General features: G+C 43.2%; 1 protein-coding gene across 4 annotated transcripts in view; it reads left to right on the forward strand.

The window, feature by feature from the left end:
• The first annotated feature begins 2,635 nt into the window (after window positions 1–2,635).
• Window positions 2,636–27,166, forward strand: part of FGD3 (FYVE, RhoGEF and PH domain containing 3) — a 113,459-nt gene continuing 88,928 nt past the window's right edge. For 2 of the 4 annotated variants that reach the window (XM_075514085.1, XM_075514086.1), the window contains exon 1: window positions 2,640–3,211. In XM_075514085.1, the coding sequence (XP_075370200.1) occupies window positions 3,064–3,211 (148 nt within the window). In that variant the 5' untranslated portion in view covers window positions 2,640–3,063. Of the gene's footprint in view, window positions 3,212–27,166 lie in introns of all 4 variants that reach the window. The other 2 variants (XM_075514088.1, XM_075514083.1) reach the window with 2 other exon arrangements.

The raw sequence follows: 27,166 nt of genomic DNA on the forward strand, positions 1-27,166 counted from the left end.
ATTGACCCTTTTCTCTTACCCTTGCATTAGACATCAAGGGTTTGAAAACAATAAAAAATATCCCACGATAAAGACCACATTCAATGGACATTGCCCAATGCTTCAAAGCTTAAAGGAAAGAAGTATGTTGTACTGGGTACAAAGTGCAATTTGCATTTGCAAATAAGATTAAATAAAACTAAGACCTTAAGGTGCTCAGCAAGATCCAGTTCAATGCAGAAGATTGCCAATCAGTTTCTGTTCTATTTCATAGGAGCTTTGACTTCTTTAAGATTAAGCCTGAGAACAGCAGAAGTGACAGAAATGTTGACAAGACGGACTTGTTCCTATTATGACTTCCTTCATGAGAGACTGAAGGGAAACCGCTTGGGTGCCTGAGATAGTCAGGTTAGGAGGAAGGGGCTTAACATAGCTAGATATGGATCTACAGCCTGCAACTCAATAAAAGGTTGAGTCCTATGCTTTTACTGAAGAGTCATATTTACTGAAGAGTCATAAACCACGCCGCAAAGCACAATTCCAGGTTTTGTTCCTCACGTTTTTAAAGGACTGGATACCTCTCAATTCAGGGGGGAAAATTTACAATATTTAGAGGAAATATCCTAGCAAACACCTTCCTGTTCTAAAATCAATCCTGTATGGTTCTGCTTTTTTGCTGGTAGTGTCAGCCTACCTTCTCAGTAGCTTTTATTCCTTCAACTCCCTAGCAAAGTTGCAAAAAAAGAGCCCTTCTTTTCTTTGTTGCTTATCTACTGAAACTGCTCTCTGACTCCAAATTACTTACGTTGGTTGAAGAAATGACTTATTCTTAGATGTGAAGAAACTTATACTGGCCCTTTGTTACAATCTTAACTGGCCAAAAGTAATGGCTGTAATTTAATGTTTGCTTAAATGGTAAACTCCCTCCAGAATTACTCCACTGATTCTGGTCAGAGATACAAATTAAATATTGCAAATGCCCAGACTGTAAGAGTTGAGAGCACCTACATTGAAAAATGCTCTAATTCTTGGGGAAAAAAACCAAATCAAACCAAAATGCTGGCTAGGGCGGGGAAAGAATTGGACAGGAAATAAAACAATCCTTTAAAGAACGGTGGTTATTTGGTGTTCTGGTGCTATATCAAATATGCTTAAATGCTTAAAATAAACAGTTGTTTGTCTCAGCTTTATACTTTATAGCATGGACCTTGCTTTCTTGAGAGCAAAGAACCTGGGTAATTTTCAACACTTTTTGTTTCTGCTGCTGAACAGCTATATCCGATAACCATGTAGCAATAGTTGGTAAGCTCAGATCTGCTCTGGTGAAAGCACTTTAGAGGTGATGTGCCTCATTGTCCTAAAGGACAGGACTAAGTTAAGGGAGCTATCACCATTTCATACAGCAATAAACGCAGGGAGTCTAATCTCTGAAATCGTTAGTTGTATGTTAAATTTGTGTATGTATATGAATGCTTTGAGATAGGATTTTGAAAGTTACAGGTAGGATTTCAAAAGTAACATCAAGAAATCCAGGCTGGTTCATTACTGATGAATCTGCTTTCTTACTCTGGTTTAACTAGACCCTATTCATAGAGGTACTCTAGAACAGCTACTCCTTTTATTCTGGAGTAATTAGTCCAAAGAAATTTAACAAATATTCTTCCATTCCACCACACTATTGAAGTTACCCAAAAGTGTATTTCCGTAACGGGGCCTACATCAAAGCTGAACTTTTCTGGGGAAAGATAAGGAGCAATGACCAATTACTGGGTAATAAAAAATAGACTAAAGCCCAACATAGTTAACTTTTGAATTTGCTGTTTTGCATTTTTTCCTGAAGGTAAATGCCTTTGTGAAGACAGTTTTACATGGTTGGGTTCTTTCAGAGACAGATTGCTTAATATATGCTTTTAAGCTTAATACCTTCATTTTGCTCAGTATTATTTGCTCCTTGCAATGAGGAGCTGAAGATCTTAACTCTCAGAAAGCTCTCCTTGAAACACGTACCTCACCTGAAAAGGCAGGGTCATCTCTCCTCTGCAGCACACTTCACCAGCGCTGCATTAATGACCTGCTGCCCCGAAGGAGAGCATCACCCTTCCGCTCAGCTGTGATCACTCCCAGCACGTCCTGCGCCCTGACCGAGGCACAGAGCAGCAAGTTGGGGGGCATCTCCTGGCCTGACTCTTCAAGAAGCCCTGAAAGACCTTATGGCTTGGGGGGGGGCAGTTCTGGGAGGTGGGAAGAGGTTGGTTGTCCGAGGGGACCAAACAACAGGGCTCGTATCCAAATCGGTCTCCGACACGTACATGAAGGACAGTATGCCAGCTTGGGGAGCCATCCACGGCCCTGGGACGTGCGGTCTCAGCTGGGCCTTGCCACATGCCCTACAGCTGCCCCCCAGCTGCTACACCAAAGAACTTTTGGCTCTGAAGGCAACAGCTGGTGCGGGAGCCCGTAGCCTTCTGAAGCCTCCCTTTCAACGCGATTTTGGGCTTTGTCCTGGGGATGCTTCCTATTTTTGACCAACGGAACAGGGAGAACCCCCTCTGTGCTGTGTGCAGGCATCCCGAGGGGCCTGTGTGCCCCTTCCTCCCAGCCGCCTGCGTCCAGCGGGGCGGGCCTCCGGGAGCCCACCCGGTTTGCGTGAGGGGGCCCTCTGTGAGCACGGGGCTTTTTTTGGCTCAGCGGGAGCCCCTCGCAGCACTGTACCCCGGGGCCACGCAAGTGGTGGACATTACTTTCCCCGCGGCCGGTGCGAGAGCCGGTCGGCGGGCCGGGCGGGAAGGAGACCCCCCCCACCCCCCCTTCCCCGCCACCGCGGCCTGCGGCGGGGCCCCCGCCTCCCGGCCGTAACGAAGTGCTAGGCCGAGCGGGTGCTCTCCTCCCCCGCCGCCGCCCCCGGGCCGGGAGCAAGCACCTGGTCCCCCGACAGCCGGCGCGGTCCCTCCTGGCGGGTCCCGCTGGCCGCCTGGGCCGGACCGAGCCGGGGCGGGAAGCGCGGGGCCGAGCGGCGGCGGGAGCACCTCCCGCCTCCGCCGCCTTTGGGGGCGCCTTGTCCCGCTCGCGGCGCCTCATGGCGCGATGCAGCTGCAGTGGGAGGGAGAGGAAACCCACCCCCCTCGCTCGGCGGCCGCCTTTGTAACCGCTCAGCCCGGCGCGCCGTCCGGCCCAACTCGCAGCAGCTCGGGGAGCGCCGGAGCGCGGCGGCGGGAGCAGATGGAGCCGGAGGGTAAGGCTGCGCCCGCCGGGCCGGGCCCCGCTGCCCGCCCGGGGAGGTGCCCCGGCGGCGGCACGTCTGCCGCCCCCAGTCCCCCGCGCCCCCGGGGAGAGATTTCCGTGCGAGCTCCGCGCTCGCCCGCCAAGTTTTCTCCTCAGCGGAGCCTGGGGCGGCCAGGGGCCGCGGGGAGCCCGGGCGGGGGAGCGGAGCGCAGCGGGGCGGGCGGGGGTCCCGGCGGGGTGGGGTCCGCGGGGTCCCTCCGGCGGGTGTGGAGGGAGGCCGGCCCCGCTCCAGGTGTGCCAGGGCCGGAGGGGCAGCGCGGCCCGCCCGGGCGCTGCGCGGCCCCCCCCCGCCTGCCCCCTCCCCTCGCCGCTCGGCGGGTGCTGCCCCGGCGGTCCCGGTCCCGGTAGTGGCGGCTGCGCCCGGCGCCGGGGCCCTCCTCTGCCCGCTCCTCCCCGCCCGCCCTTGCCCCTCAGCGGGCAGCCGGGCACGGCCCGGAGCGGCGGGGCCGCGGGGGTCGGGTTGCCCCTCGGGGCGGGGGCGGGGGCCCGGCCTGGAGCGGAGCAGCCTGAACAGATCCGGGGCGACGCTTAACTTTTTTTTTTTTTAATTATTTTTTTTTTCCCTCCCCCCATGAGCGGGCTGGTGTGTTTCGAACGCAAACCCGTTCTCAGCGGGGTCCAAACCAGCCCTCTTTAGGCCTGAGCTCTTCAGATGGGGCTGGCAAATGCTGCTGCCCTGGTCTTCCACCTTCGTGGAGGTGTAGCCTTGGCTGCGGGGAGTTACACCGCTGTGCTTCCCTTGCAAACTTGGTGGTTGTCTGCAAGCACCTAGGAGAGCCTCGTCCCTGCACGGCTGACAATGCTCAGAGATTGCACCTTTGTGTAAATATAGTACTAAGCTGTGTAAATATATTTTTAGTTCTCCTAAAACCACATAAAACCGGTTCTGTTAAACACTTATTTTAGTAAGACTATTATTAACTGCATAGATCAAATTTATTTCCTGCCAATCCATATTTAGGCACTTATGAAATGCCAAGTTTTTCTCCACTCTCTCCTTCTTAAATACCTTTTGGAGCCGTTAGTACTCATAATGTAAACCATTTCTAGTTCCAAATTGGAAACCTCTGAGCCATAATGGTTTGTTGCATTTAGCTGGCTGTCTCATGTAAGCCCTACATTCTCATGCAGAAAAAGAAAGAAGGAAAAAAAAAACCTAAAAAAACCTTATGAGATTCATGTTTAGAAAATTGGCTGCATACATCGTAGCTGTTTTTTAAACCTCAGTACCTAAGTCACATTTTCCATTCCAAATATTAAGAGTGGTTAAACTATGTTAAAGGCATATACTCTACCTTAGTTCCCATGCAAGCTTTAGGGAATTTTAACACAAAGGAAAATGGCTCTACAATTTAAAAGAATCTGGGACTAACCACTTCTTGCAGTGCCTGATACGCAGCAGCACCAAAGAGTGGAAGAGACTATTGGCAATTGTTAATGACCAGAATTGGTTTTGTTGTCCAAGCAGAGAAGTATGCAGAATGTAAACGGGATATGTAGGGTGACAAATCCATTGATAAAACTATTCTTGCATTCTTTATAAGAAGTTTATTTTTAATATAAAGCTAGTTTTCACAATGCTATTAGGATGTTTTAGTTATACAGTTCATACTCAAACTAGGAGAACTGTGTTTATAAAATCATACCCTGAAATAAGCAAGCTGGGTTTGTTCCTGATGTAGCTCATTTACGACCCAGTTCTTTTATTGTATGTCTCCTTACCTTAATAAAGCTAGCAAAAAATGATAAAAATGAAATTGAGTTTAAAGGAATTCCTTCTTTTGAAGAAATAAATCCTTATTTTTTAAAAATGGAAGTTCTCTGCCCTGCTTCTTGGGTAGGTAAAGGATGGATCAACCCAAGAAAGATTATGATGAGTTGCAGACCTGCTGAGGTTTCCCGTCTGCCCTGGATCTAAGGGTATTCAGACAATCTGACTTCTGGCACCTCCTGAACTACTCGGGTACCAATCTTCAGTACGTTAAGTTTGGAGACGGGTCCTCCCGCATGGATTGGAGCCTGCAGGAGCTGGAATACCTGTTAGCAGCCTCTCTCTCAATTAGTTATAGAAGGAGGTGGGGCTCTCACATTAGGCGCTTGTAGATAGGTGCTATACATATCTGACCGTATGCGTGAGTATGTAGTTTTGTTGACTGTGGTTGTCTTCAGTGAGAGAGTTATTTCTGTTTTCAGAGTTACGGTGCCTCAAGTGTGGTGATCTAATGGAAGTCTGTAGAGGCTAAGCTTGCTTGCCCTTGTGACTTTGATCAAATGTGCCCTGCTTCTGTAGTCCTGGCTCAAACCATTCTTGAATGGAGCTAGAATTGCCATTGTCCAGTCCCCTTTTGTGCAGCTCCTTGCATTTAACTGTATGTCTAAAACTCTTGCTGAAAATGAAGCCAGGACTCGCTCTTCCCAGAGGTGCTTTGCCTCTTTCCAAATGTGCAGATGCAAGTCCTGTCAGGTATCTTCCACAGAGACAGGGAAGACAAATAGGGGGTTGATACCAGGTTGCCCTTTCCTTAAGGAAATCCAGTATGGTGTAGTAACGGCATGGGAAATACTGACCCGCAGAGTTCTTGAGGATGTCCCCCAAACTCCAAATGTCAACTGAGGTGATAATGTGTGAGGAGCTTGGGACTTCAAACCTTATTTTTTCTTGAAGTGTCTCAGAGATGCAAGAGAGGATGTTATGTTCAAACCAATAAAAATGGTGGAATCAGAATAGAGTGGTGATGGTCCTCGTGGCTTCTTGTGTGGGATGAGCTTCTGTAGTGTGATCCAGAATGAGGAAGACTATCTTAGGTCAGTAGCTGTGGAAGCGGGTTGTCAAAACCCTGGGACACGGGGAAGGAAAGACTTGGGAAGTCAGAATCCAAGGTGATGATTTTTTACTTGTGCATTGTTAGCGTTGCAGTGTTTTCAAGACAGGCTTTGTGGCTGGGTTTTTCAAAGCATCCCAAGGGTTTTATACTCCAAGTGCCCTGATCAGGTTGCTATGTGTTTGGTTTTGGGGAAGCCATGTTCTCAAACAAGCTGTGTGAGATGGGGTGATTTGGGGACTGCTGCCTTCTGAAATGCTATCTAAAATCCATGTGTTTCCCACTGGTTGTCAATGAAAAATGAACAACTAACTTCTGTAGGAGGTCTTTGGGAACAGCTTTGTCTTCCATGTGTCTGTAAAGTGTCCAGCTCAACAGACACTGGATGTTCCTGACTGGAGCTTGTCTGTTACTACCGACCCAGCTCAATAATAATGAATGTGTGTTTTTTTTCAAATTGTTTGTACCTTTTTTTTTTGTTCTAGGGATCTCATTAAGATTATTGAACATTAGTAATATTGGTGCAAATGGTCCTGCTTTGGTTAGTGAGTGTGACTGAGTGGTCTGTATGAGAATTGAAAGGGCAGAGTGCAAGTGCAACAATGATGTGATTAATACTTTGTTTCCTCTCTGACTGTACACCGGTTTCTACTGAAGCTGTAAAATAGTACAATGCTTTGAGTGAGATTAATTTTCTTCTTAAAGCTGTTTTGTAAACATTTTAAATATTTTTCATTTACTAAATACTGAAAACTCAAAGAATTTGAAACTATTTAAAAGAGGTGGCTGGTAAAACCTAAGTAATAAATACTCCTAGCTCCCAGGACTGGGTACAGGTCTTGTGTTAGAGATTTGAGCTATTGATTATGTAGATGTTAACTTGTCTGAGTGGAGTAAATAGTGTGGCAGATTAAAAGTAGTAATAACTACTGCGGTATTCATTTTTGTCAGTGTTATGAAATTTTAATGTGAAAATGAATGTTTCACTTGAGAGACCTTGGTTTACGATTCTTGCATAATGATGAATATTGATACCGTTTGCAAAATACATCTCTTGTTCCAAATTCTCTGAACTAGTTGAAAGTGCCTTTTAAGTAAAAAAATAACTTCATATATTTTTCAGATGTGGAAACAGAGGCAGAATTTGAGAGAGCCTGAGATAAGGTGGACTAAGGTACAAGTGAGAGAGAGGAGAGAGAAATTATGAGGGAGTATCATAGAACTCCTCAGCTAGTTCTTTCCGTCATGTGGCAGCTCTCAAGCCATGCTGCATACCCACCACCAGCTCCGAGGTCTTTCATTTTCTTGTCCTCTGCCAATCCCTTCGAACTCCCCACTGAGCACCGAGCCCGGTTCCCCCGAGCACAGGACCCTGGACCTCTACCGTGCAAATCCACCGTGAAATTGGGAATAGATGTTTGCAACTCAGTGTTGCGTTCTCTGGAGCATACGGTAATTGGAAGGCAGTCAGTCACGGCACGAAACTCTGGCTGGTTTGGAGGTTATGAGTATTGAAATTTGAGAAGGCCTTTGTTGGTGGAACAATAGTGGAGGTACACTGGAAAGTGCTTCCAGTGAAACTTTTTGCCCCTCCCTCTACTCTCCCCCCTCCCATTCCCCAGCCATCTCCTAAAAGCAGGGTTTAGTATAACTACATTTGCATTTTACACTTTGCAATGTCTTAAAATTTTATGGGTCTTTGAATTTTATTTCACAGTTCGTGGCTTTTCACCTTATCTGTACTGGCTATCATTAGGAGTTTCTGGTACTGAAGTACTGCGTGTTTGCTTTACCTTGATACGGGGTGAATGCTATACCAGCCAGCACAGAGAAGAAATGCTAATGCACGGTGTCCTCTCCTGCAGTGCTAAATGGAGCGACAGCCTGATGTTCATCTCCATTCCCTCATTGGTATGGCCATTGCTCTTTCTGGCAGTAGTCACCATGTACTTCTATGAGAAATACCCAGGATGTGCAGTTGTGACCTGGCTTCTCAGGGTTAAGTTACTGAGTTTAAATGACATTATTTAAAGCACGTTGCCTCTGTGGTCCCTGACCGCTACCTCTCAAAATGCTGTTCTCCCTGCTTTTTCTTCTGGTGTCACTGACTTTTGTGGCTATTTTCGTCTTTCTATGAAATGTAATTGTATTTCAGAGTTTATTGGTATTACCCACTTCCTTGTTTTCTGGGTTGCAGTTTTCTTATTATTTGGCCAGGCCTAAGACCCTGGTGTGGGACAGAAAGCCAGTGATTTAACTGCTGTGGGAGGACTGGGTGGGGAATTGGGCAGGAAGCTTGGGGAGAGGAGGTTGTTTGCATAGTATAACCTCCGTCGTCTCATGCAGGATTCCCTGCAGGGTCCTTGGGGGGCTCAGAGAGTTGATTTCATCAACTCGTCACCTCCAGAAGCTCCATTTACTGAGGGTTGAGGTTCCTACCTTGGAGCTGGGCTGTCTGAATAACCCTTCAGATATCATCAGGATACTTTTCTTGCTCTGTCTGTCTTCTCTCCCTCTGAGTATGATTAGTGTTTTAGTTATAAACTCTAAAAACCCGTGGCTCTTTGACAGTCAACTGTCAGCATAAAAAAGTTGCAGAAGTGCTAAAATGGGATTTTTCTCTTGTGTTAAGACACTTGGTACTGCCTGAACGATGTAATGTGCATTGGTGGTGGGACTGGGAAGTCTGGGCTTACTGTTGCATGGCATCCGCGGGAGGCTGGTCAGACGGACCTTCCTGGGTCCCACTCTGTACTGGTGTTGGGCAGTAATAGCCTGGAGAAGGAGCTTTTTTGTCTTGAGGAAATGTGTCAAGCAATACCAAATTTTGTGTCTACCTTAATGCTGGTGAATTTCTAGAGAGCCTAGTGTTATTAAAAGCAAGAATAACCATTTCTAAGTTTTTAAATTGCACAGGCTTCTATGGTCCGTTTGAATGTGTTGGAAGTATCGATTGCTGTTCTGAAGCAAGCTTCTGACGTTGGGTGAGAAGCTGTCATGAGGCAGTGAACAGAGTAATGTACAATTTATGGTCTTCAAATCTGTTGTTAGTAGTTGGAAAAGGCAGCTCTTGGGATGGCAGAATCTTCAAGGCGTTAACAGAGAGGGATGGAGCAGACCACTGGCAACTGCTGTGAGGGGCGAGGAACTGCTAAACATTGTAGGTCCTCGTGAATTTCAGTATGGCCGTGAATAATTGTATTACTTAAATTATATTTTAAAATGCTGAAGCATCTCCTTTTGAAAAATAATTCTAGTTCTTGAATTTCTTCAGAGATTGATTTGGTGCTGCTTCTTAGAAATTCTTTGGCTTAATGAAGATTCAAGGAGAGAATATTTTTATGCTGAACTGCTGAATGAATCAATTTTGCATTATATTTGCCTTTTTTCTCTCTTCAAGCATTTTGAATATTCTGTTGCTGAAGTATTCAGAGCCACTGCTTTAAGTGTAGCTACCTCTGCTGTTAATTTATGCTACTCATTGAGCTGGTTAATTAATGTGAAAGGCTAAAACACTGACACTTTGGTCTCTGGTTAGATGTCAGCCTGTTATTGGAAGCCCAACCTCTATGCTTTGGACGGACCATTTGGGTACAGTGTATGCATGCAGCATGCACATCTGTACACATCATCATGGCAATCTGGATGGAGACTTTTGGAGGCTACCAGCCTTCATATTAAAGAATTTGATTTCTAAAAGTCCAAAGAGCCCAGTAGTCCCAGTAGTTTTTGGAAGGCAGGGAGACATCTAGACATCGCTTGGATGTCAGAGATTTCTCCTCTTCATTTTAGACTTCTGAAAAGCAGGCAGGTGTCTGACTATAATGAAGGAATTTAACACTAGGCTCTAGTTTTCTTAAACTCTTGGCCTCTTTTTATTCTCTTTTTGAGCTTGCAGGCTCTGAGCAGAAATTCTCTCTTGGTAACTTAACCCTGAACAAATATTTACATTCATGAAATTCTTGCTACTTCAGCAATCATTTTGGGCCTTGAGGTTGGAACAGGGTGAAAGTTACTGTACCAAACATTGGGGCTGGGGAAGGAGTGGGGAAAGGAAGCCTGAAGAAGCCTCCAAATACAGTTTTACCATGTTTGGTAGGAGTCACCTGTTCAGTGTATTTTGGTTGTCACTCCACAAACATTGCCGTGTTCCAGAATGAGATTTGCAGAGATACCATATTTCATGCCACTGGCCCTATGCATCTGATGGGTGCTTGTGATTTGAATTTCACCCACATCTTCAAAATGCTGAATAAAAATGTTTGTGTAAAAACTGAAGGGAATGGAGTAGTAGAAGGGAAGACTGGGATGGAGAAGAAGGAAAAAGTGGTGAGTACAATGCAAAAAACATTGAAAGGGGTGTAGGAAGAGATTTTGAAGAAAGAGGGTTTTAAAGTCAAAATTAATTAAGAAATCTGAAATTTGTAAAAGAGGAAGCCTGTACAAAACACTGTTTGAAATTAACCTGTGAACACTGCAGAAATAAAGGAAAGAACAACAGAGGACTGAATAAATAAGGCAACGGAGGGAGTGATCTCCCCCAAAACCAATGGATGAAAATACCAGCAGATCTCAGCCTCCTGTGTTTTTGTTTTCTAGATTTTTACCGTTGTCGTCCAACAGCATGCCCTGTGCTGGCTGCACCGTTTCTGGGAAAGAAAGAGGATGACAATGTACTCAGTTCTCACACCCTTTGTGGGAGAAATAGGCAGGCTTCTCATGAGGGTTCTCAGCAGAGGCTGAACACCGATGTAGCTCCCTCTCCGCTGGCCTATCTCTGACGCACTGCTTGGGGCTATGTTTGGAGCTCTACGGTAGTGGTCTGTCCCTTGGGCTAAATACTGCAGCTGCAGTGTTGCTGATGGCAAGCTGCTGGGAGTGCGGCAGAGCACACGCTCGCATAGGAGAGCTGAATGCATGAAGCCAGCGCAAACTGTTTATTGTGTTCCCTCTTAAATTTGACAGGAAAAGGGATTGTGCCCCCGCAGCTAAATTTGTACTGTTGGTTGACGCAGTTCTGCCCAGATCTATTGGAGCTGTAGTTGAAGCTACAATAACTTACACTGATTAAAGGTCTAGCCCCCGGGCTGTAACAGCATATAGCTACATGTTGGAACTGTTACGGTTTGCATTTGCATATATGGTTTTTCTATTCACATTTTTTTTCCCTTTTTTCCCTGTTTGTTGAATATCTGCAAGGCCCCGGATTGGGGGTGGATGAATTTTGCCTGGAGGAAGATCTCAGCCGTGCCAATTTCCTGTTGGAGCCAGGTGTGCCACCTCCGTGCATCGCTCCCACCGGCTGCGGGAGTTGTTCACTCGGAGTGAAGTTTCCCATAGAGGAACAAACAGTGCTGCCTGCTGAGCCCTCCTGAATCTGTTTTACTAATTGCTATTGAAATTCTTACAGCCTATTTCTCAGCTGTAAAAACGCAGAGCCAAATATCAAAGTTGGGGGGAACAAGCCCCCCTAATTATTATGCAGTTGAGACATGAATTTCTTAAAAATTTTTTCAGCTTAAGCAATTACCTGTCTTGCCTTGCCATTCCTAGTTTATTAATGGAGGTTCAAGCGTTCACAGCTAGGGGAGAGTAAGATTTCCTCAAAATAGTAAAATAAATTAAAAAAAAAAAAAGCCTGTCTCATCCACACTGTCTGGAGTTGTTGCAGTTGAGTCGTCGGTCTGAGCTACGGCTGCTTGATTTTGATGGTTTTGCAGTTGAAAAAGTTGCTTCACTTGGAATGCAGAACAGATGCTTTTCTTATTCACTTGAAAGGATAGTCTTAATTTTTTTTTTGTATTTCCCAGACCATGCAAGTCCCAAAAGTTATTTTAAAAATTGCTAATCCTCTTGTTAGGACAAAGAAACTGTGGAAGCAAATTTTGAGGGTAAAGGAACTGTTGTGTTAATCGTCCATCTAGTCCAGGGTTCAAGCTCTGCCCCTGGCCACAGCCACTGCTTCAGCAGTGTAAAACTTTGTAGCAAATGGTTATGGAATAGCTGGCATCAAGAGGTAGTTTTATTCTTTTTTTTTCTTCCCTTCTTCCCCCCATGCCCAATTGTTTAAAAATCGGATTGTGTCTTAAAGCAGGAGGGTTCATAAACTCGCAGAACCCATGGCCTCCGCTGAAAAACAAATTTTCTTACAGATGGTAACGGATTTAGGGTTGTTAGTACGTATTATAAAAAAAAAAGTTCATTTCTAGTTGTTGAGAAAATATATACAGCGTGGTGCCACTGTTTTACTTGTATGTTTAAAGTGTTAAAACATTGTATTTTGATAATAAACTTGGGGAGGTGGAGGATGTTCAGCCCCGCTGCTGTGTGCACAGGCAAAATGTTGCATTTTGAATTTAAGCTGACTCTGCCAAAGCAGTAAGAAGCCTGCAGATAAGTTGCTTCCAACTGGAGCACAGCATGCCCTGTTTTGACGCTGCCTTTTCTCTCCTCCCTCCTTGCTGAATTAGGTTTCAGACAGAACCACTGTTGAAAATTGATCAGGATCTTGCTTAATGATTATCTATGGCAGCAGAGCCTCCATAGGGTGATGTTTTGTCTTCTGTTTGATGGAGGGTGGGAAACCCAGGAGCCGTAGGTAGTGCCTGTAATTTGGGAATGGCTTGGTGAACTGTGCTTAAAGATCTTAAACCCTGAGAGCACAGTTTTTAAACTTGGCTATTTGATTTCCACTACTGCTTTTGCACCTACATTGCTTGTGTCTCCGAGCCACGCAGGTCTCAGCTGCTAAGAGTATATTCTAAATCTGCCAAACACCTTAGATTATCCTGTCTCCTGTTTCCTGATTTATTCCATCAGCTTCCTTGGATGAACCTCAAACTCCTGTTGAGCCCTGGTCACCTGTTTGTCCCCCTCCAGGATGACTGAGGGACCCTTGTGTGCTACCGATGAGGCTCAGCATCAGCCTCCCACTCGCTTTTCCCATTTCTCACTGTTCTTGGTCTCTCACCTCTCCTGGCATCTTGCAGTTCTGTGGTACCTTCAGGATACTCCTGATGACATCTCTTTCCAAGATGTGTTTCTGTTGTGGCATCTGCTTGGCTGACAGTCTGTAATAAAATTAATAAAACCTGAGTTGCTACAGTTACAGGCTAACTTAGCATTGATCTTCAGATCTTTCTGGTGGCCAGATTGAAAAAATGCACATTTGTACTTTCAGCCCTCTGAAATTTTTGGGTTTAAATCCAAAAACTTCAGGTTTAGATAGGTCATGCGCATGCAGTTTTGATAGCTTGCATAGTTGTGCTGCTGTTTCCCTGTTTGTTTGTTTTTTCCGCCCAGAATTTATGTTCCTCTATCTTGCAGTGGAAAAAATCCTATGAGCATGTAGACTGTGGGTGTAGCTTGCAGAATTCTGGGTGTGGGGATATGATACATAATGAAATTGATCATCGTCATTCCCTAGAACTGCGCATCCTATGGGGAATCCTTCAGGCGCCCTACTGAGGAGGTGCTTCGCACTGAAAACTGATTTTTTTATTTTGCCACATAGTGGGCAAAAAAAAAGATGAGGCTTCATCTAATATCCATTTGAGTATCTCATATTGATCTGTCTTTTGAAATGCATTAAAGATGTATAAAACGTCATGTTCCTTAGTTTCTAAAAATACTGCAAAATCATCATTTGCACTGAAGGCCTTAAAATACTTTTTTGTGGAATATAATTGAAGTTTTTATTTTTAAAATGTTGGTTAGGATTTTCAAAGGCAGCATAGTTACAAAAGGGGAGTGGTTCGAATGTAACTCAATTCTGTAACTTCCATTTTGGTTTTGTTTGTTTATTTTTTATGACTTGAAAATCTGGTGGTGGTTTAAGTTTTTTTTTTTTTTTTTTTTAAGTTGATGATCCTGACTGCAGTGGTGTCCCCTTGCTGAAAAGGCATATGGCAGACCAAAATCAAAATTGTTATTTTTCAGTCTGGTGTAGTGATGCAAAAGAGAAGACTGTCATTTATTTCACTTAGAAGCAGAGTATGCAGAGTGCTCTGACTTTTATTGGTTTTGGGTTTTAGTGATGAAAAAGTGTTGCTGTGTCTTTAGCTGACGCTTCAGCTGACTCTGAATTTGTCCCTGCTCCCTGCACCTAGCTGGCCTATTCAAAATGGTGTGTAGAGCTTGAGTCTTCATTTAAACTTGCTGGTATTGATTAAACTGTAGTGTCTGATTATTTTTTTTTTCCTCCTCCTTTTAAAATATGTTAAATGTATTTTTAAGAGCTCCATGCTGGATCTCACAATTGCAGGATTTGAGCTAGTTCATTTAAACAAAAAACCAACAAAAACTGGAAGTCTGCATTTTTTCTGCATTGTTATTTTTACGTTTGTTTAATAGCAGTCATCATAAAGTCTCGTTTATGTAGGGTTTGTAGCATAGACTAAGCTGTGGATTTCTACAAGCAGAATTTCAGAGAGCTTGGAAGTGTTTGTAGAAGTTGGGTAATGACAGTATTTGGTGCTGTGCCCTGGCTGAAATATGTAGCATATTAAGTAAAGATATCGACATATCTGGTCTCTTATTTGGAGCTGGTCTAAATGGGTAGGTGTTTCTGCTCTCTCTTCAGGCCCACCCATTAAATCTGTTCTCCGTGTAGGCCAAATATAAGGGCTAAAATCAAGTTAAATGCATTTTTCAGTTTTTATTGACTATTGAAATTATATCTTGCGTGGGTTTTGGTTTGGGTTTTGTAGGTTTTTTGGTTTTGGGTTTTTTGGGTTGTTTTTCTTTTTTTTTTTTTTTTTTTTTAATATCTACTAATTGCAGCATGATCCCTTCTTGACAGCAATCAGGAATATGACTTCCTTCCTTCTGGGCTGTTTTTCAGCGCTGACAATTGTCTTCTAAATATTTGGTCCAAACCGGCAGATTCACGCTCCATCAGGCAGACCTGCTTCCAAATCCATTCCCGGCACAGTAACTTTTCCAGAAGGTTAATGCAAACACTTACAGTTTCTTCCTTCCCTCAACTTCTGTCATACTGACCATGTAAAAATAACTATTTGTGTTTAAATTGGAATTGTTTCCTTTTGCTAGTCTCCAAATTTAGGAGCACTCTTTAAGCTCTCTTCTGCTAAGCCAGCTTGTAGGTAGTCAGGACCTGGCTCTTCAGGGCTGAACATGTAGACTGGGCTGAGGTATGGCCAGGGTAGCTAAGGGTCTGCTGGCTTGGAGGACAGTAAAATCTTTGTTACAAGTAGTGTTTTGGGGGCGTGGGAGGTTTTTCGTGTGTTTGTTTTTTAAGAAGACCTTCGAAAATAACATCATCTGTTGTACACATGATTAAATACTTCCATCCCGGTTGAGGCAATGGCAGATCCTTGGCAATATGAGCTCAGCTTTAGTTTGTATTACATGTTGCCAGATCCTTGGATGGATTTGCCACTAGAAAAGGATCATTATCTTCTGAATTCAGGTTGGCTAACCCACTATTAAAAGTGGGCTTGCAATGTTTGTAAGCTAGGGCACGCCATAGTCTTATATCATGTAGTCAGGATTATTATAAACAGTGAAATGCTTTCTGCTCTCTGCCCAATCGTGTTTAGTTTCATGGTTTTTAGGATGGCACTTCAAAAACAAGCACTGATACTTGATTTTTAGTGCTGTAGGTGGCCTACAATACTAAGCAGACCTAGTACAGCAGAAGATAAAATGCTTACCAGTGTCTTGTCAGGGGAAAAAAAGATTCTTCTGAGTTTCTGGTGATTCAGTATATTCCTTTGCAATCATATCCAGCTTCGTAAGAATATTGGTATTTATTTTGCTCAGGTTTAGGTCGTAAGTATGCTTAGAGATCTGAAGCAAATTTAGACTTCCCTGGAAGTGATGGCATGGGTTTTCTCTCCTTCATATTCGAATGTTGGGTAATCCTTAGGTTGTTTTAAAAAGTGTTTGAGGGTACAGATTGTAAAGTAATGTCAGCGTTTAAGATCTAGGGTGCTTAACAGTTAATGATTTTCTTCAACATATCAATATCATTAGGAAAAAAACAAGGCTATTATAGGTTGTTTTTCTGCTACCTTTTCCACTCTCTAATTACAGGCTTGATACGGGTTTTATTGTTTGGGTGGCATGACGGACTTTGGTCAATAAGAGCAGGAAATGACAGGGACAGATGCTTACTGTTGCTACACCCCTCTGTTCCAATGGGAAGATTAAAGTAGGAACAAAACTTCCCCCCCCCCCTTCATTTTCCTCTTTGTCAGATGGGTGCGAGTTCATTACAATGGAAATTAGTTGGAGGCTCCATTTGCGGTTCTGCTTATGAAGAACATGGGTACATCTAGAAAGGCTAGATTTCCGTGAACTTGGTAGACGAGGAAAAATTGCAGCAAAGGTATCTGTCATTCTTGTGGTGACTATAAGGATCAGTTGCTCGGGGTTACATATATACTTACGAGGGCAGTGGGAAAAGTAAGATGCTGGATGCTGAAAAGTGGGGGGGATTTAGGTTCTGTAGAAGAAAGGAGCTTTGCGGTGATCTTATTCAATGGGGAATACTCTAAAGCGTTGACTCCTCTGCAGCAATTCTCAGTGTCTTGCAGGGAATCACAGTGGCAGCAGAGATTGTCTTGGCATCTTATAACGGCTAATCAAGTCTAAGAGAAGAAAAGCATTTTCTGCATTTCTACAGCTGTTCACCAGTGTTCCGCTGGTGTTGCAGGAAACTCCTAATTGTTGATATTGTTAGGAATGCTGAGTTAGGAAGCCTGAGTTACTACTGTGCTGGCAGACAGCATACTTGGCACCAACAATAAAGGCAACACTAGAAAGATGTGTATTTAAGGAATCTGTAAGATGTATGTCAGGAGAAGATTTCTTTAGCTAGAAGCTGGTGCCTTGGTGGAGTTCAGTCTGCTTGTATTGAATAAACTGGCATGTAATTGAGTCCTCAGAAGACCACAGATCTCCTCTGCTGGAAAAAGCGGGTGTTGTAGGAAACTCTGGACATAGCCATGCTAATTCTCGTAAATCTCTCAGCTTCTTTCCATGCCCCTAAACATAGGGTTTGCAATCCCTAATGGGGTATGAAGACACCACATTGAAGTGGCTTTCCTTGGCACTGCGTTAAGACATTCTGGGGCCTTGAGCCGTAACACAACTTGATTCTGGCACTGGCACTGTCACTGCACTGCAGTTCGTGGAGGAGGGCTCCTCTTATCATATATGCAGAGTTAGGGGCTTTTTATCCTCCTAGGACTAATAGCAAGACCATATCTTCACCTCAGAGCACCAGGGGTACATGTATGGGGCAGCATACTGATTATTATTACTTTTTTTTTAAAATAAATACTTTAACTTCCTTAGTTACCTTAAGTATGTTTTAGATTTCACCCAAAACAACTGGGCATGGAATTAGGAGGTTACTGAGAGGTAAGGTGCTGCTCGTGTGACTGTTGTTTCAGCTAGAAAAAGCAGTTAGGCAGACCATGTTTTGCACTTAGTTGCCTGACAGTTTTTAATCAGAAGACAAGAAACTTGTCCTGTTTCAAGTACTGACGTACACTGTATAATTTAAACAACTGAACCTCTAGATGTTAGTATACAGTACTTGCACTTAATCTGGCTGTGAATCAGCTACCTTTGAATTGAGCCTTGAGGTAATGCTTCTTGGTCTTTGTCAGCTCAGTTGGACTTCTGACAGCTATTGAGAAAGTTGAGAAGAGGATTGGCTTTGTTTCCTCTGATCTATTGAAGCTTTTTGTCTCTTCCTTACCTCATCTGGAGCAGTTGAGGACTTTATTTACAGTCTGAAAAAAAGAGGATTAGGTTATTTGAACTGACTGGAAAACCCTGCTGGACTTGGGAGGCTCAGCTTTAAGGCTGCCTAAAAGCTTGGGTCAGATCTAGGCTAGCTTGTTACCAGCAAGGCAGCTCTTTGCATGAAGAACTGGGTCTGTTGGTGTTTTGGTTAACCTTTAACGTTTCAACTTGATTTAGAGTGTGTGAACACATAGTCTCCCTTGCAGCCAAATGGATCAGCTCTCTATCCGTGGCATCAGTGTCTATCAACAGCAGCTGTGACGTGGGATGTGGAGGTGAGCAGTCCCTAACAAACTTTTTTTCAGTGGGTGCTGCCTGTTAGAAACCCCTGCTGAGAAGCTTGCTCTCACCTCCTCCTAAATAGCCTGGACTTTGTTTAAACAAAATGCTGCAGTGGTTGGCTTCTCTCTTGTGTCAGGTTTGGGGGAAGACTGGATTGGGTTAGTAGGGGAGACATAAACAATTCTTGGAGTATTTTTGTTGCTGGTTCAGGAGCAGGAAGCAGTTCCAGTTGGTATTGTTCTTGTTAGGATGTATTCTTCGTTTTTAATGTTTAGCAATAGTTTTTGCTTAGGTAACACATTTATTTTTAGGTTAAAAATGTGAAAGAAAGGAAAAATAGCTTGTGTCGGCTAAGTCTATATCAGCAATAAATGCAGCCTATAGAAGTGGATCTGTGGAAGGAAGTTGGTGCTGAGGACCCTACATCTGCCCTGTGTGTGTTTGAAGGGCTTTTACATTAGATCAGCTCTAGTTAGGCCCTGTGGATGGAATGCCTGTTAGCTGCTGTTGTGTGCTAGATGCACTCCTTGAATGCCTCTTCTAATTTCATTTCCTCTGAAGGGAGTCCAGGTCATATGCTCCAAGCCTGTGCTGAGCTACAAAGCAAAACACAGTAGGGTGAGGCAAGTTGGGAGACTTGCTTCAAAGGAGCTCTCTGGTCAGAACTAAAATGGGGGTGGTGACACATCCATCGTCAGCCCCGCTGAAGCCCTGCATGGCAGGGCTGGACAGCCGGCTTGGCGGGGCTGTGCTGGCAGGGCTTAAATTGAGTCTTGGCCAGTATACTCTGTCCAAACCTTTGATCCGGCACAGGAAGGGAGCGTCAGAGCATGGATTGATTCTGTATCCAAAAGGTGTACTTTGCTCATGAAGTTAACTGTAGATTAATACTTGAACTTGATGGAGTCTAACTTCTGTAGACCTCAACAAACAGGACCGTGTTGCTGGGTTGCCTTCTCCAGCAATCAGATTTTGCAGTGGTTTCAAACAGTTACAAGTCACTTCATTAGAAGTCTGTTGTAGTCTCTCTTCTCTTCTTGTCTTGGTCTCTTACTTCTCTTCAGTGATAAGAAAGGAGATGTATTTTTTTTTTTAAATAATGATGTCAGAGGTAGTTCATCTTGGTTTAGAGAGAAGAGACCAGAATGTGTGTTGAAAAGGCACAGAAAGAAATAGGAAGTTTGGTTTCTAGTTAAGTGTTTGCTCTTTTATTTGAAGCATTGCAGCATACTCATTGGCCTTGATTAAGGCATCTGATTTTTTTAATTCTTATTTTTTTTTCCCCTCATGAGGGAAAACAGTTTGACATATCACCGAAGGTGACTGTTTTCCTCTAAAGCTCCAGTTCCAGATTCAGGTAGTTATTTACAGATCTCAGATTACATTTTAAAATAAAGTAAGTAATTTGACTAAGTTTTTTTTAATATCTTTGCTGGAGACATACAGCTGTTTAGTATCTCCCTGAATACTTTTTAGTAGCTTTTGGACAGTAAGTTGTAAATAACTGGAGTTTCCCGAACTTCAGTGAGGTAAGTCCATCAAATCCCTAGATGTGTTATGAGAGTCTTACGGCTGATCCTCTTCTAAATACCTGCACCTGATAGAGGTTTGTACTTCTATTATTTGCATCTCTGAGGTCATAGGTAAATACTATCTCTGCTTAGTTTATTTTTACTTCCCTAGTAAAATTTGCTCTAAGGAAAGGTTGCTTTCAGTGCAGTTCTGTGTCAATCCACCAGATGACACTTGATGCTAAAAGATGAAAAGATGAGTGGTCTTGCATTAAGAATTCTGTATTCCTTTGTTGATTTAGAAAAATAGTAAAATTAAGAACATTTTCTTTCCAAAATTTTTCCATATGGTACTTGTAAAATTTTAGGTGTGTGTATCAGAAATGCTTATATGCTCTACTTGGGCTTTTCCCATGTGCCCATAAGAAAAAAAAAATTGAGGGGACACTTTTTATACAGACTTTGAACAAAACTGTGCAGAAGATAAAACCACAATCATCATCACCTTCTGATGAACTGTTATTAGAAGTGATACTCTTGTTGAATGAGAGGTTAATGGTGGGAGCAAAGACACTCAGAAGCATGTGTTCTTACACTGTTAAGCTCATCAGAAGGGGAGTGTTTTTGTGATCCATTTGTGCAGTGGAGTCCTGGTGCCTTTGCAGGCTTTACCACAATATTGACAGTCATTACAAATATGTAAATGGTTCAGACACAGCTTTGTCAATGCAAAATGTTCTTGAACGCATACCCGTCCGTGCAAGCCAAGCTGTGATGTGAAACCAAGGGAAGGTTGTTCTGTTTTGTACCCATGCAGAGCTGAACTCACTGTACAGCAATGATGTGATAAGCCAGAGGATTACAATCCAGTGTTAGCATACATCTCCTGTGCGTATTTTTCTGTGTACAGAAAACGGAGTAGACAAATGAGCCAGAAAATTTTACTGTCGTAATATTTCTTTTCAATAAAATAATATCTTGTAAAGGGTTCTGGCTGATGGCTTTTATCAACCTGGACTCACACCATCAGATACCGAGCTTGGGGTGAGCACCAGAAGGCTCATAAGTGGTGAGAGAAGTGGGGCTCAGTCCCTTTGTGACAGATCCTGGAGGCACGTACATCCCCATCTTTGCGGTCGTACTGTATTTCTCTCCGCAATACTTCTGTGCACCTGTAACAGTTTCTCACTGCTGTTCATCCTAAGAAGCAATTCATAATTAGAGAGAGGAAAGTACGAGATGGGTCACATTTAGCTGTTCCAGTTCAAACTGTGTAGTATTGACGAGGATTATAGTTGGATAAAAAGGGTCAGTGGCTGGTTTGTGAGTAAAATGCATAATTTTATACGAAGTAACCCCCCTCCCACCAAGTAACTTATTTTGTTGCAGCTTTTGCTCTCTTCATGTCTCTTCCTTTACCCTCTGCTGAACATATTACTGAGGTACTATGCCTAAGCAATGTGAGCAATTACACCGTGATTTTGGATGTTACATGCCTTACTGGTGTTTTTAATCAACAGCTTTAAGATTAAATCTAACATTTTATTGATACTATCTTTAAAATAATACAACTTAAGTAGCTAGTACATGAACTATGTTTCTTCTTCCAGTGGAAAACATGAATCCGTGGGTGTGCCTTACTTGTTTTCCAAGGTAACTTATTTGTATTTCCTTTTTTATTTGTTAAGCAGCTGGTTTGCATTGCTCAGCAAAGTGTCTGCTTTGAGGCCCTCAGTCCAGGGATGCACTTTTGCTTTATGTGGCTGTGACCTGGCATTAGTGGTTCAAGTGACTTTCTCCTGTTTCTTTTCTCTTAGAATCAGAGAATCATAGGATCATTTAGGTTGGAAAGGACCTTTAAGATCATCGAGTCCAACCATTAACCTAACACTGCCAAGTCCACCACTAAGCCATTTCCCTAAGCACCTCATCCAAACATCTTTTAAATACCTCCAGGGATGGGGACTCAACCACTTCCCTGGGCAGCCTGTTCCAGTGCTTGACAACCCTTTCGGTGAAGAAATTTTTCCTAATGTCCAATCTAAACCTCCCCTGGCACAACTTGAGGCCATCTCCTCTCGTCCTATCACTTGTTACTTGGGAGAAGAGACCGACCCCACCTCTCTACAACCTCCTTTCAGGCAGTTGTAGAGAGCGATGAGGTCTCCCCTCAGCCTCCTTTTCTCCAGGCTGAACAACCCCAGGTCCCTCAGCCGCTCCTCATCAGCCTTGTGCTCTTAATGCAATTCTTGATGATTAAAGGAGCCACAGTGTGCACAGATGTTTAACAGAGGCATTTTCACTCTGACACGTTAGGGTATGGTCCCAGGATTTGGGAATCGTACTGGATTGACCGAAGTGATAATTGGGCATTTCCAGTTGGATTCCACCCGCCCCCCCCCCCAGTTGGAAAATACCAAATCATGGCACCTGGTGTAATTCCTCCGAAATGCTTTGCACTTAAACACACTCAGCATCCAAGGTGCAGGCAAAGGGGTGGCGGCAGCACCCGGGGAGGTCTCTGTGGACCCACAGAGGGGGTGGAACCTGAGGCGTTGCCCCGGCTGTTGGCTTTGCTGCTGGAGCTGGGAGATTGCAAACTGTGAGCTGTCCTCACAGTCCTCAGCGCTCAGTGCTGTATTTTGCTCTTTGAAATTACCTTTTCTGATGAACAGTAGAAAGTCTGAAGAACTTAGGGTTTTATGGGGAAATTTTGAAATCTCAAATTCAGTGCCAGTATTTTTGTTTGTTTTATTTTTTAGTAAAAATGAATCAAAAAAAGCCCCCTCACCTGATAAACCTAGTCCACCTTGTCTATTTTAATGCAATATAACCTATTACTCTCTCTCCAGACAACTAGTAAAGGGCAAAAAATCTGCAGAACAGGAGACGTGAAGGGACATTCTATTTCTTGCTGAAGACATGGGAATCATCTGCTTAGCAGATGTTTAAAATAAGTCTTGCAACTATTCTGCTTATAGATGTGTGTGTAGCTCATGGATTTATGCACATTCTTGATACAACGACTGAGTTCCCCTGATAAAATCCATGATCAGTTAGCGACATTGCAGTATATACGTTGGCAAGTCCACCGGTGTTTGAAATCTGTCCCAACATTAATCTTGGGAAAATGGAGGATGGGTCATTTTCATTAGTGGACCCTTGCTCAGGAATTTAGTTCAGTCTGCACAGTTGGAAAGATGCGGTTGCTTGTCTGTTCACGACTGCTGATTTTAAGGAGCTGCAGATTTGTGCTACGTGGCCCACCCTGTAGGTTTCCACTGCCCTTTTTTTTTTTTTTTTTTCTCTTTAAGTTGAAGAGAATACAGCAAAGGCTTGGAGAATTGGCCACGGATATTGACCTAACCTAGTGGTAGGTTTCTTTCTAAATGATTGTAGGAAAAAAAAAAAGGGGGGGGGGGAAGATTGGACATGTGGAGCTGTAGGCAGCTCCTGAGAGCAGACCGGGGTGGCAGGATGGGTGTCGTCTGGAGAGCTGCTTCTCAGAGCTAGATTAAGAGCTGCTGGAGCTGAAGGAAGGTGTGCACAGGTAGCAGCATTGTCTGTCAGCCTAGCAATTCCTTTAGCTAAGGTCCAGGTTTGTAGTATTCAACGTAAATGAACAGTTATTTTATTTATGGTTGCAGGATTTAGGCTGACGTTTGCAGGTCTACAATTCTACATTTTTCAGGTGATACACATTGTCTTTAGCCCAGGCAGAAGTTCAAATGTTGTCTAATTCAGTCAAAAGGTTGGTCTGGGATCAATTTGGAAGTATGGTTAAGAACTCGTCACTTGTAAAGCTCTGTGGTCTGTCTGGGTGAGATACTACAAGACCTGACTGTCAGGGTACCTCCATTTAGATGAGAGGTGAACAGCCCTAAACACATCTTAGAAAGCTCTTAAATGTCAGGAGGAACATCAAAGTTTGTTTGGAGGGCTGGCAAAATTGAATTCAATAATTGGTACCCTTTGTAATTTAAATCTGAGTTTCCCTTTGTCTTTTATACTGTGAACAGATTAAAAACGCATCCTCACCTCTCTTCCCCATTTGCTTCCTCCACCCCTCGTACCTGGGCTGTATATTAAAATAGAGGAATTCCACGTCTGATCGCACAAAAACTAAGCTGGGATGAAATAGTTTACAGGCCATGGTATGCATTTGTCATGTTCCCTGCTCCCCTCCCTCTTCCCTTTCCATCTGTTATCCAAATCCTTTGTTTTTCACTGTCGCTCTTTTTTTCTTTTCTTGTATTGCTTATGGTCAGCTCTTTTGTTCCTCTCTTCTTCAGTTGTGTCTCAAAACCCCATAAAGGAATTAAACATAAAGCAATAATTCTCAGACAAGCCAAACTTTTAAACTGTGTGTTCCAAGGAGGTTTGAAATTAGGCGATGGGAGTTTATGCATCCCTAATTAGAAGCAAAGCTAAGCGGGCATGACAAATTTATTGATGATAAACCTCAGCCCTGATTAAACATCTGTTGAAGCCCAATTTAATAAATTACAGCAGATTATTGCTGCCTGAGATGCAGTTACTGGGTGTTTGCGGGGCTCTGGAGGAGCCACATCACGATGTGTTTGTGGGACCAGTAACGGCAATCCTGGGGCTCTGTCCATTGTGCAAGGCTTGCTGCAAGAGTTAAGAAAGTCCCTTATCCTTCTTAAAAGCAAAGCAACTTGTTTCATTTAAAAAAAAAAAGTGATCCTAAAGTGTACTACTGAAGGGGACAAAAGAGAACGCATAAAACTTAATTTTCTTTTTGATTAAAGGGATCTGAACAGATCCTGAAGGCAGGCAGAAGGCTGTAAAGTTCCAAGGGCAACAAAATATTTAACTTAATACGAACTTGAGATTACTTGAGCAGAAAATCGTGTTTTACAGGTTGGAGAAGAGTACAGTGGGACAGCACTCACAAGGTGTTTCAGTGAAGCTCTGGTTTAGTAATGTTGGAAGTAACCCGGGGGCATGGGTAATTTGTTTGACTCCACAGCGCACGCATTTTCTCACTGTGGGAAACCTGGGCATTTCTTGAATATGGTGTTTTGCCTCTCCTTGCTTCACTTGTGCCCTACGTTTTTTTTTCCCCCTGTAGTCTGACAGGTCCAAGTTCCGTTTTGTTTTGTGACTGGTACAGTAGTTTTCCACCTTTTCTATACAGGGATCCTCTTTTTTCGTATTCATTTAGCAATACTGAAAGATATTTCCTCGAGAAAACGGATTTCTCGAGCCAAGAACGCATTGCCAAATGTTTGTCTAAAGCATGTCATTAGTATGGACGAAACAAACGATAACCAGCCCAAATCCAAACCTCTTGGCAGCAAGCTAGAACAAAGAACTCTTTTGACTGTCTTGTGCCAGACATTTAAACCCATGCAAGAGATTGTGCTTAAAAGAACAACATTCAAAATAGAAGCCCTGGGTGCCATAAAATAGGCAAGTTAGTGCAAGATGAGAGGGCTTGGTAACTTTATTCCTCAAGCCAGGATGTAGTTTCATGGCTATTTGAAAAAAAGAGAACAAAAGTAAATCCTTCTGCAAATACTGAGCTTGTTCGGGGTCCAAAGCATCTCAGGCCGGGCTCTGGCCATGGAGCAGTGCTCCTCCAAATAGCTGTGCTCGGCGCCCCATAATGCTGCAAAATAGCAGCTGGCAAAAATCAAAGAATTCAGTCTGTTGATTTGTATTTCCTTTGTCTGGTTCCCTTAAGCAAAAACCTGCTAAATCTCAGCTGGGAGGTGATTGAATTTTTGTAATTGATACATTATTCCATGTCAATAGAAATGTTACTTCACAAAGTACTTTGGGATTTTTTTTTTTTTAAAGTCTTTTGTATAATAAGATTATGATTAAGCCTGATTAATTATGATTGAACACATTCCAGAATCCAAGATGAAGGCTCTAGAAACTACAGGCTTGAGTTGATTGTAATTTTACAGATCTTTGTACAAGCACTGATTTTTGATCCATGCAATACAGAAATTAATAGGAATGCCCAGATTTTTTTTTTTTTTTTAATTTTTATCAATACAGTTTTAACTTTTCCATTGGTGTAGCAAGATGCACTGATTTGCCATGCCAGGCAAGTGTGCTGCTCCTGGTTCCCAGCAAGGGAACTACGTCATTTGTACCTCTTAAGCCTGGTACAGAAATGAGCAATTGGGTGAATTGTAACCTTTCTCTTTACAGCAAAGGATAAAACGAAGGGGAAAATTAAAAAAAGACCTTTGCTTTGTTTTACATGAAAGCATACACATGTACAGATAATTGTGAAAGCTGCAGAATAAAGCTTTGAATGCAAAAGCTTTTTTCATAAATCAGAAGTAGAGTAATAGCCCATACTAAAATTGCTAATACAGTCACGGTCTCTTTGTTACTGTGCAAATTTCCACAGAGTAATTTGTCTAACACCATTTTTGCCGTTTCTGAATCAATTTGAAAACAGAGCAAGAGAGAGCAGAAGACCTCGGGGTCCAGTTGGGTGTTTCATTAGAGGAGGGCAGCGTCATGTTCTGCCTGCTGCAGCAGGAGATGCTTGCGCTGAGCCTGAAACCAGAGCAGAGGAGAAGACTCTCCTATTGCGGGGTTCTGTCACTTTTACTCATGAAAAATAGCTGTTAATTCAATTAAATCTTTCAAGTTCTTTGGCTAAGACTGCTGTATTTTGGCATGTGGATGAGAATTGGTCCCTGTTTGGAGCATCCTGTATTTACATATAGATCCTTATTAAAATATGGTTTCTGTTCTGTATAATATTACTTTGTTATAAATCTATATATGAGCCCACCTGCCTCTTTTTGTGTGCCAACGGATACCTTTAAAAGCAATTTTTAATAGAGTTGTGGAAGTAAACCCAATGCTCTTCTACTTGTGGAGGACAAGACCTTTCAAACACTAAACCATGTAACGGCAGCTGTGGAATGACCCTGCTTCAGCGTAGCATGAAGAGGAAGCATGTTCTTTGAAAGGCTTGAAGTTTTGCTTGGAAGCACTAATTTAAATCTTTTAGGGGAACAATGTCTTTGCAAATATACTTACTGTTCAGTGCAAATGAATCTGTATGGTAGAATACTGTGTTCTTTTTACTACTTCTTGCATGAAATGCTATTATGGTACTAACTTCTTTGCACGGTCTCTATTCTCTGCGTGCTCCTTTACATTTTTGTTGTGTTTTTTTTTTCCCCCTGCAGAATTGCATATTCTGTTTGCATTGGACCATGACTAATGTACGGATTTGCTTTCTGTAGTGCCAGTGATGTTCTGCCAGTGTTTTAGCAGGGGATTCCCACAAGAATTTCCCTGCCTCTCCTGTGTGTCAGTGAGGAGTTGTGTGCATCAAGAATACATGTATTTCATTTACTTACTTTGGGGAGTGGGAAAACAAAGGCTCCCATTTACTTTTTTTTTTTCCTGAAGCGATACTACCAGCTCAATAGCTGGTGCCCTGTCGTGGGCGCTGGGTAGGACGACCACTGGCCAGGAGTCCGTGCTCCAGTTCTGTTCCTGCTGTGA

Source organism: Mycteria americana, chromosome 11 (genome assembly GCF_035582795.1).
Source record: "Mycteria americana isolate JAX WOST 10 ecotype Jacksonville Zoo and Gardens chromosome 11, USCA_MyAme_1.0, whole genome shotgun sequence".
Classification (NCBI taxonomy): Eukaryota; Metazoa; Chordata; class Aves; order Ciconiiformes; family Ciconiidae; genus Mycteria; species Mycteria americana.